General features: G+C 38.2%; 1 protein-coding gene across 1 annotated transcript in view; it reads right to left on the reverse strand.

The window, feature by feature from the left end:
- SLC4A10 (solute carrier family 4 member 10) overlaps positions 1-11651 on the reverse strand; it is a 304764-nt gene that overhangs the window by 162056 nt on the left and 131057 nt on the right. The window contains 1 exon segment of the mRNA XM_017855802.1: positions 2971-3109. Coding sequence (XP_017711291.1) covers positions 2971-3109 — 139 coding nt within the window.

The raw sequence follows: 11651 nt of genomic DNA on the forward strand, positions 1-11651 counted from the left end.
TCCTTTGTAGGGACATGGATGCAGCTGGAAACCATCATTCTTAGCAAACTATCACAAGAACAGAAAACCAAACACTGCATGTTCTCACTCACAGGTGGGAGCCGAACAATGAGATCACTTCGACTAGGGAAGGGGAACATCACACACCAGGGCCTATCATGGGGAGGGGGTAGGGGGGAGGGATTGCATTGGGAGTTATACCTGATATAAATGATGAATTGATGGGTGCTGACGAGTTGATGGGTGCAGCACACCAACATGGCACAAGTATACATATGTAACAAACCTGCACGTTATGCACATGTACCCTAGAACTTAATGTATAATAAAAAAAAAATTTAAAAAAAGGCAAATAAAGAAAATAATGAATGATTTGATACAAAACAGATAAAGAAAATGAATAGTCCGTTCACATGAAAAAAATAAAAACATATGAAAAGATATTGTATCTCACTAATAATTTGAATAATCAAATTAAAACAATGAGATTTATGTTTTATTTATAAAACTAGAAAAGACATTTTAAGCAGTTTGATAATTTGCTGTGAAAGGATGTGGAGGAAAAAAATAAGCACTCTCATACACTGTTGATATAAGTGTAAATTACAGAAACATTTTATGAAGGTAAGTTTACAGTATTTATCAAAGTAAAAAATGTCTGCTCTCTTTGCTACATATGTTCCCATTGTTAGAAATTCACTTTATAGAAATATCTACAAAATAATGACAAAATATTTGTGTGAACAATCATTGCAGCGGTTTTTATGGGAAAATATAAACAACCTAAATGTCTATCAAGACTAGCTAATAAATAAATAAAGGAAAGTTCGTCCATATAATTGAATGCAATGCAATCATCAAATAGATGATGTAAATTTAAATTGCTGGTATGGAAAATGTTCCAAATATATTAAGTGGAAAAGATAAGATATGAACACTGTATATTGTATAATCCCTATTGTGTAAATTTAAAAGGGCATATATTTACATGCAGGTTTAGGCATTAAATTTGGGAGGAAAGATGCACAGAAAAGATTAACAGTGATTACTTTTGAAAAGAGATAATGTTAATAAGTGTAGAGAAGTACTTTTACTTTTCTGCCATGCTATACCTTGTGAATTTTAAATACTGGCAGTTATTAGTTTTATTTATTTTAAAATGTGAATAAGGATAAACTAGGTGGCAGCCATTTTGGTTGTCTCGTTTTTAGTGTTTTTTAAATAAAGGAGAGCTGTAAAGACCACTGAAAATATATTAAACAAGAATTAACTGGGCCAGTGTTATTCACAAGATTCATTTTCATAATTGAGAATTGAATTCTATACTGTCTGAGTAAAGTCAATGAATAAATGCAACTACAAGTTTAACATGATCCAGTGGAATTTCTGTGGTTTTCAGACAGCAATTGCAATCCAAGGACCACTAATAAATATGCTTAAGATAAAGATTTTCTAACAATAAAGCTGTCCTATGATGGAAAAGATAGCCTAACAAAACAATAAAACCTGTGTTGGCAGGGGGATGGTGGCTCACACCTGCAATCCCAGCACTTTGGGAGACTGAGGTGGGTAGATCACTTGAGGTCAGGAGTTCAAGACCAGCCTGGCCAATAGGGTGAAACCCCATCTCTACTAAAAATACAAAAATTAGCTGGGCGTGGTGGCGGACGCCTGTGGTCCCAGCTACTAGGGAGGCTGGGGCAGGAGAGTCGCGTGAACCAGGGAGGCGGAGGTTACAGCGAGCCGAGATCTCACCACTGCACTCCAGCCTGCGGGACAGAGCGAGACTCTGTCTCAGACAAAACAAAACAAAACAAAACAAAACATAAAACACTAAACCGGTGTCAATGATGTGTTTAAGCACATCCTGCTATCTCTGCCTAGAATACTGTCCCCTCTGCTTTTCCGCCTAGCTAACTCCAGCCCAACTCACAAGAGGTAGCTCAAGCATCGCCTCCTCCAGGGAAGCTACCCTGATCCTCTCTTTCACTTTGTGGTTTAGATAACTGCTACTCAAAGAGTGGTTCTCAAAGCTAAAACATTTTACACAACATCCTCACGATCTGACTCAATGCCTGAGGCCTACTAAGTCTATATTTTAAACAACATTCCAGGTGATTTGTAGTCACATTAAAATTTGTGAAACAGTGGGTAAATGACAACGCTGGGTGTGCCCACAGTTTCTTGTGCATACCTACATCATAGCATTCATTATACAGCATTTACAATTTTGTGTTCTTGTCTAAATTAGACTGCAAGATCCCTAAAGGCAAGATCTAAGATTTTTGTTGTTGTGCCATATCCATTGCACCTGGCACATTATGGACACTCTATAAATGTTTGCTAACTGAGCAAATCAGAAAGAACGAATAAAAAGTAAACACAAAATTTAATTCCAACTTTACAGAACTCTATCAATTATATAGCAATGTAAAAACCTTAATTACAAATGATAGAAAAGTGATTTTAAAAGATATTTTAAAACCACTATGCTTAAATGTATGCATATCCTAGAAATATATTACAAATTATTTTATTCTCATGAAAGAGCACATGAAATCCAGGACTATACATAAAGCATCTTATGATATTTGCCCTTTCTTCTTTTAAAAAAAGCCCACTTTCAAGTTATCATATAATATCATAAATTTAGGTGCAAGCCAGCAGCTGAAAAAATAGAAATAAACTACTTTTAGATTTCTTTTGTTTTGTTGATGACACACAAATTATGTTACTGTTTATCTTTAAGACTGCAGCTGTTGCTGGCTCTGCATCACCGTTTACTGTAATTACTGCCTTCAGATTTCTTTCTGACCCATATCCTGTTATAGGATATGCTCAGGCTAGATGAGCAACTTCTAAAATCAGCAGCAATCGTGGATGTTTGCAAAATCATTGCATTAGAAAACTCTTTTTCTAGTAACATGAAAATTATTTAGTATGCCTTCACCCTTTAACAAAAATCCTCACCTGGCTGTTTCTCGCCACTCAGCATCCTCACCTTCACGCCAACAAATCTCATCCAGTTCTGTGAAAAGGTCATGAGGAATGTGTTCCTCGTCATCATCCTCGGTTCCAAGAATAAATTGTACCCTCTGTGATGGGGTGTCTAAAAAATCAGAGACATGTATTACCATGAACATGTATTACCATGACCCTGAGCTTAAAATATCCCAGTCACTGCCTTCAACATCACCCCAAGCTCACACCTGCCCTGCTCCCCACTGCAACACTCATCCAAAACAAACTCAGGAACTAAAACCAAATTCATCATTACATGAAGTCCAGTATAATTTGGGAGCATAAATATGTAAAATGTATATATTAATGTATACATATAATAAAAAATAAATAAATGATTATTTTGGATTATTTTTAACACTCATGGAAACTATTCCTATTTCTCAGACACATATACTCATTTTCTCTCATCATATATGGTATATTTTATGGGTAATATTCAGAAGAGTAGATTATGATAAAATTCATTTATACTAAAACTATGCAGAGTGTTATTCACCAAAAAAACTCCCTTGTGATCCTCCTTTGTAGTCATTCCTATCTCCCTTTTGTAGCCCCCAGCAACCACTAATCTGGTCTCTTCTGCCAGCTTTGCCTTTGCAAAATGTCATGTAAGTGGAAACACAGCATATAACCTTTTGAGATTGGCTTTCTTCACTTAGCAAATGCCTTTGAGATTTTGAGATTTATCTGTCAATGTGTGTATTAGTAGTTCATTCTTTTTCATAGCTGAGTAACAGTCCATTGTAGGAACGTACCACTCTTGGCTTATGCATTCACCTGCTGGAGGACATTTGGATTTCTAGTGCTTGGCAATTATAAATACAACTGCTATAAGTATTCTTGTGTAGGCTTTTGTGTAAACATAAATTTTATTTATCTAGGGTAAATACCTAAAATGAGGATTGCTAGTCATACGAAAAGTGTACATTCAGCTTTATAAGACACTGCCAAACTGCTTTCCAGAATGGCTGTACCATTTTGCATTCCCAGGAGCAATGCAAGAGAGTTGCAGTTGTTCTGAATCTTCACCAGCACTTGGTATTATCAGTTGTTTTGTAGCCATTCTATGTAGTAGTATTTCATTGTGGTGTTACTTTACATTTCTATAATGGCTATTGCTGACAATTTTTCCTAAGTTTATTTGACTTCCATATTTATCCTCTGGCAAAGTGTTTATTAAAATATTTTGCTATTTTTATTGGGTTGTTTGTTCCTTACTGTTGAGTTTTGAGACTTCTTTATACATTCTGGATACACGACAATTTTTGAACGTATGATTTGCAACATTTGTCTTTTTTCCCCATTTATAGTTTGTTTTATATTCTTTTAGCAGTGTCTTTCATTGAGGAAAACTTTTAAATTTTGATAAATTCTAATTTGTGTGTGTGTGTTATAGATTACGCTTTTAGTATTAAATTTGAAAACTCTCTGCCTAAAGGTCACAAAGATTTTCTTTTATGTTTTCTTCTAAAGTTTTGTATATTATATTTTACATCTTGTAGCTATGGTCCATTTTGAGTTAATTTTGGTATAAGATATGAGGTTTAATTCACAGTGGTTTTTTTTTATTTTTTGCATATGGATGTTAAATTGTTCCAATATCATACCATTTATGGAAATGACCCAAATAAAAGACACAGAAAAAGTGTATTCTTCATGCTTTGTGCTGTTTTCAAAAATCAATTAGCTATATTTGTTTGGACTATTTTTCTGGACATTCTAATACGTTCCATTGATCTAGGCCTATATTTCAGTCAGTCCAGGATATTATAACAAAGTACCATAGATTGAGTGGCTTATAAACAACAGAAATTTGTTTCTTGCATTTCTGAAGGCTGGATGTCTGAAATCAGGGTGCCAGTGTGATTAGGTTCTAGTGAAGGCCTTATTCTGGGTTGCAAACTGCTGTTTTCTCCTTGTAATATCACATGGTGGAAAAGGCTGAGAGAGCTTTCTGAGGTTCATGTTATAAGGGCACTAATCCCAATCATGAGGGCTTTACCCTCATGACCTAATTTCACCTCAAAGGCCCAGTCTTCTAATACCATCATATTGGGGTTGGAATATCAACATATGAGTTTTGGGGGAACACAAAGATTTAGTTCATTTCTTTGTCTATTCCTTTGACAATACCACACTTTCTTGATTACTATAACTTTAGAATAATTCTTCAAGTCAGATGGTATGAGTCTACCAAATTTGCTCTTCTTTTTCAAAACTGTTTGGCTATTCCAACCTTTTTGCCTTTCTATACACATTTTAGAACAAGTTTTTCTGTATCTACAAAATTCCTGCTTGGAATTTGATTGAAATTGCATTAAATCTATGGATCAATTTAGGGAGAATAGTATCTTAACTGTAACGATTTTTTCCAATCCATGGAAACTACATGTATCTTCATTTATTTAGGTCTTCTTTCATTTCAAAACATTTATTTCATCAGGTTTTATAATTTCCAGAACATAGATTTTATACCTGCTTTGTTAAATTTATACCTAGATATTTCATTTCTTGAGGTTATTATATTTTTTAATTTATTTCCAATTTTTAATGCTAGTATAAAGAAATGTTATTTTCATGTGACCTTGGATCCTTCAACCCTATTAAACTTACTTATTATTTCTGAAAATTTTTTTTGTAGATTCCATGGAATTTTCCAGGTAGACGATCATGTCATCTGTGAATATGAACGATTTTATTTTTTCCTTTCCAAACTCTTTATTTTTATTTATTTATTTATTTATTTATTTATTTATTGTACTAGATAGAATTACAGTACAATATTAAGTGGCAGTGGTGAGAGTGGCCATGCTTACTTTGTTCCTGGTGGCAGGAGGAAAACAGTCTTTTATGAGTAAGTATGATGTTAGTTTCCCTTCATCTGAGAATGCTTTTATTTAACCTTCATGCCTAAAGGATAAGTCACTGGATATAGAATCCTGGACTAAATATTCTTTCAGCATTCTCAAATGCTATTCCACTTCCTTTTAGCCTTCATGTTTCTTAATGAGAAATCCGCAATCATTGGGATCATTGTTCAATTTTTCTCTGGCTACTATTAGAATCTTTTCTTTGTTTTTAGTTTTCAGAAGCTTGGTTATGATACTTTTGAATAATTTGGGGATGTGGGGCTTTGTTTTGGTGTTCGTTTATTTTAGCATTTATCCTTGTTTATTTTAGCATTTATCCTGTGGGAATCCTGAGCTTCTTGAATGTGTAAGTTTATGGGGTTTTTTATCCAGAAATTAATTCTTTCTCTCTCTCTCTTCTCTTTCTTTCTTTCTTTCTTTCTTTCTTTCTTTCTTTCTTTCTTTCTTTCTTTCTTTCTTGCTTGCTTGCTTGTTTTGTTGCTTGCTTTTTTTTTTTTTCTTTTTTTTTTTTTTTTTGAGATGGAGTCTCACTCTGTCACTCAGGCTGGAGTGCAGTGGTGTGATCTCTGCTCACTGCAACCTCTGCCTCCCAAGTTCAAATGATTATCCTGCCTCAGCCTCCCAAGTAGCTGGGATTACAGGCATGCACCACCACATCCAGCTAATTTTTGTATTTTTAGTAGAGATGGAGTTTCCCCATGTTGGCCAGGCTGGTCTCAAACTCCTGACCTCCAGTGATCTGCCCGCCTTGGCCTCCCAAAGTGCTGGGATTACAGGCATGAGCCACCACACCTGTTCTCCAGCAATTATTTCTTCCATAGTTTTCTGTTTATCTGTTTGTTTCATACTATTTCTCTTTTGCTTCTGATATACTGATAGCAGAATCCACTGAGAATGGTCATCAACAATAGCCACAGCTTGTTTTGACATCATCTGTTCTCTAATTTTCCCATAAATACGCTATCAGTCACTCTGATAAATCTAACCAACAGAGGCTGGAAACAAACTCATTCACTTTGTCTCATACATGTCTTCACTTAAGGTTACTATCAACAGGACTCAAAGCAGAAGGATGGACCAATCTACAGTATATACCTCAACCACACTGCCGATGTATTCAGCTGCTGAATGCAACCAACTGAATAAATCCCCCAAACCATGAAGGTTTCCCTTACAAAGCCATGTGACTTTCTCCTTTAGTTTCTATATTAACCTTTCCACTTGGCTGGAGGCATTAGATCAGGTACAGTAGGATGTATGAGCAATTGCACAGTTTCTTTCTTGGACCACAAGGAGGTAGCTGAGGGCAATTCTATCATCCATAAAAACCTTAGTCCCCGAACTGAGGCTAAAGAAGGCTGCAATTGTATCATTAATCTTTTAGATTAAATTCAGGGGCAAATTTCTTACCAATTTTTCTAATTTGATGAATACCATTCTAGGGATAACTGTCTAGGGCACACATAACTAATAAGTCAATTATCCCTCTGGGAAGCTCATCCTCATAGCCAAGTGTAGATTTTGGAGTTGTGTCCAAAATTGTCTAAAGCTTACATAATCTATTGGTGGTGTTTGCTTAAACATTCAAAGGTCTCTTACAACCATCCCTGTGGTTCAAGTCACTGTGTTTTATTTGATAGGAAAGGAAAATAACACATGATTTGGACATAAGACATGCAGTCTTGGCCAGGCACAGTGGCTCATGCCTGTAATCCCAGCATTTTGGGAGGCCGGGGTGGATGGATCACGAGGTCAGGAGTTTGAGACCAATCTGGCCAGCATGGTGAAACCCCATCTCTACTAAAAATACAAAAAATTAGCTGGGCATGGTGGCACGTGCCTGTAGTCTCATATACTCAGGAGACTGAGGCAGAAGAATTGCCTGAACCTGGCAGGCGGGGATTGCATTGAGCCAAGATCACACTATTGCTCTCCAGCCTGGGCAACAGAGCAACACTCCATCTCAAGAAAAAAAAAAAAAATAAAAAAAAAAAAAAAAGACATATGGTCTTATGGTTTTAAGGGTTCACACAATGGCCCTAGAAAGAACATGTTATTTACAATGACTGTGGCCCCCAAAATGGACTGATGTCAGTTAGAAGACACAGTTTGGCAATGTCTCCAACAGGGCCTCCAGGCCAGCTAGTTGGCCTTGGGGTTCTCAGTTCAGTTCAGATAATTGAGATTATCCCTGTTTTTCAGAGAAACTGCTTGGGGACAGGCAGTCCAATCTGATCTATTTGTCCATGCCAGCCGCTACATGGCATTCATCCATCCCATGGAATGAGTGATTGACGGTTATAGAAAGAGGGGTAAAAAATACACCCAAAGGTGTTAATAGGTTGTGTGTGTGTGTGTGCGTGTGTGTGTGTGTGTGTGACAAAGGATCTTTCCCTGCTGTTTCTAATAAACTTCTCAAGGTTAAAAGCGATGATGATCAAAATGCAGGCAGAGACATCTGATGAAGAATGTTAAGCCAGCAGGCAATTACATTTAAAGCATTTACCACAGTTTGACAGACTCACACCAAGGACTTTTCTTTATGTGGTAGTCTCCACGGAAAGTTCTGAAAGATCATTAATTTTACTCCTGCACCTGAAACATAGAGTGTGTTCCATTTCAGTAGCTATAATTTTACTTTTTGTTCTAACCATCCTCTATCATACTCAAACCTTTTGTTGGGAAGGGTCAGAATAAGGGAGAAAAGGGCATTTTTATAAAATTTAGAGATTCGTTATGTCCCCTACATTAATGGTGCATTTGGGCAATTGTAGGGGGTCTTGGCAAGCAGTGTACTCAACTAAATGGTTACTACTCTTAGAATGCAGGACCAAATGAAGCCAACAAGCATATCCAGTTAGCTATACAAGAATTAAGTACAAATTCCTGAGGCCTCCCTTTAGTTAGACTAACATTTGGAGGATATATCAATCAGGCTGGCCTGAGGTTTCTGTAAGAAGAAAGGAAAATGCGTCATGCCCAGAAATGGTCATGGTGGAATACTAATTTTTCAATATAAGTTTGTACAAAATCTTAACCCTTTCGTTCTGATTATTATCCACTTAGCGGCTGAGAGGAGATGAACTCTTTCTGAAGAAGCCACATTCAGTGACCAAACCATTTTACTTATATGTGTGCACCAGGAGGAGGTGAGAGAGGCAGAGGTGGAAACTTTTCTTAATTTTTGAAGAAGCACTTCCAACATTTAACAATACCAGATGCCCATGGATGATAGGAAATGTGGAAGGTCTGTCAGATACCTTGACTATCAGCCAATTGTTGCATGACTTTGGGGATTAAAAAGTGCATGACTCTCTGACTGCGAATGGTTCAGAAATCTGAATACATAATATAGATTAGTTTCAAGGGTCACATGGTGTGTCTAGAATAAACTAATTGGCTGTAACAGCAACATCCTCAGACTAGATGTATCTGCTGCCCTACTATCAATACAACATTTATTAAGTTCTTGCCTGGTTCCAACATAAGGGTTCTAGAACTTTTCTAGAACTTCAGGCTGACCACAAGAAGTCATCTGAATTTCTTTGTTGACCTTTTCATTCTCCAGTGGGTCACTTATATCAGCATTATGAAACCAATCTGGGGTATAAGAATGCAATACTAACTTATGCCTCATCTATAGTTGCCCCTTGATTTTGTCTCTTCCAGAAAAATCTCCACAACAGGGCCAAAGTTCTTTTACAGCAGATAGAACCCATTACAGAAAATTCCAAGACTTTTTACTGTCATCTCCAGATGGATTACAAGTTGGCATGATGGTAGGAGAGTCTGAGCAAAAAAGATATCCCAGTTTTGGCTATTCTTCTGTTACCAACATTACATGGCCCACCTCACTCATTTTCCAAGAAAACCAGTCAAAGTTCTAATGATTTGCCTTGTTTCTGTACATAATAGTCATAAATTTTCCTCTCATGCTCACTGTAGGTATGTATCTCTAAAATTGTTGTTTGAAAGAAAATGCAGCCGGGTGCTGTGGCTCGTAATCCCAGCACTTTGGAGGCCTATAATCCCAGCACTTTGGAAGACCCAGGCAGGCAGATCATGAGGTCAGGAGATCAAGACCAACCTGGCTAACACAGTGAAATCCCGTCTCTACTAAAAACACAAAAAATTAGCCGGGCATGGTGGCGGGCGCCTGTAGTCCCAGCTACTCGGGAGGCTGAGGCAGGAAATGGCGTGAACCTGGGAGGTGGACCTTGCAGTGAGCCGAGATCGCGCCACTGCACTCCAGCCTGGGTGACAGAGCAAGACTCTGTCTCAAAAAAAACCAAACCAAAACAAACAACAACAACAACAACAACAACAACGAAAAAAGAAAAGAAAATGCAAACTTGTTCCTTTCTCCCCACCCCACAGCCCAAATGAATCTAAGTACTAATTGTTACAATGGGTGAACCTGAAACTACTGCCAGACTGTAATCTCCCTGCCTAAAGGACAGTTAAACCATATCTACTGCCTAGTTCTCAGCTTTCAACTACCTCCCCAAATCCTCCTCATTAACGAGCAATAGAGTAGAAGATATTTATTGCTCTGCTTACTAGACAATTTGGTCCACAAGTTTGCTACCAATACCAATGGACTTCTTTCAAAGTCTATTAATTAACTGTGAGGCCATCACCCTTCTTTCCCCAAAAGCCACGTCTCTGTCAGTATCCCTTCCTCACTGCCAAAACTGCCAAGAATTGTGAAGGGTATCAGCATTTGCCCTGCCAGTTTTATGGATGCTGGCAAAAGCCATGAGACTCTTGAGTCAGAGATAAAAGACAGTTTATTATGCACAGAATAGTAGTATCTCGAGTATGATCATTTGTGTTGCATTCTGAGCCCCAACTCCCACAGAAGGGTGTGCAAAGGGCCAGGAGATGCTGCACATGCAGCAGGATGTGTGACAGGGGAGAATCAAGGTAGGGAACTCAACTCTTTCATAATGGACAACAATCCTCACTGATTGTTGTCCCATAAAGAGACATTATCTCTACTGTATAAAGATAACAAACCTACACTTTGCTGCAAAGAGAGACACAATCTATATCTTCCTAGTGTGTTCATGATACAAACATACTTGTAAAGATAGACAGGCACAAAGTCAGTTAGTGCCTCTGCCCAAAAGATGTTTGGGAACGTAAGAGATACACAGAGATTTGTCTTCTAACAGCCATCTTCATGTTCTGATAACTCTCAGAAAAAGAAAGAAAAGTCTTTGAATTAAAAGCTTTTGTTGAGGGGGTGGAGCAAGATGACCGAATAGGAACAGCTCCAGTCTCCAGCTCCCAGCGCGAGCGACACAGAAGACAGGTGATTTCTGCATTTTCAACTGAGGTACTGGGTTTATCTCAATGGGGAGTGCTGGACAATTGGTGCAGGTCAGCTGTTGCAGCCCGACCAGCGAGAGCTGAAGCAGGGCGAGGCATTGTCTCACCTGGGAAGCGCAAGGGGGAAGGGAATCCCTTTTCCTAGCCAGGGGAACTGAGACGCACGACACCTGGATAATCGGGTAATTCCCACCCCAATACGGCGCTTTAAGCAAACGGGCACACCAGAAGATTATATCCCACACCTGGCCGGGAGGGTCCCACGCCCAGGGAGCCTTCCTCATTGCTAGCACAGCAGACTGCGATCTAACCACAAGGCAGCAGCGAGGATGGGGGAGGGGCGCCCGCCAATGCTGAGGCTTAAGTAGGTAAACAAAGCCGCTGGGAAGATCGAACTGGGTGGAGCTCACAGCAGCTCAAGGA

Source organism: Rhinopithecus bieti, unplaced genomic scaffold (assembly GCF_001698545.2).
Source record: "Rhinopithecus bieti isolate Rb0 unplaced genomic scaffold, ASM169854v2 scaffold_40377, whole genome shotgun sequence".
NCBI lineage: Eukaryota > Metazoa > Chordata > Mammalia > Primates > Cercopithecidae > Rhinopithecus > Rhinopithecus bieti.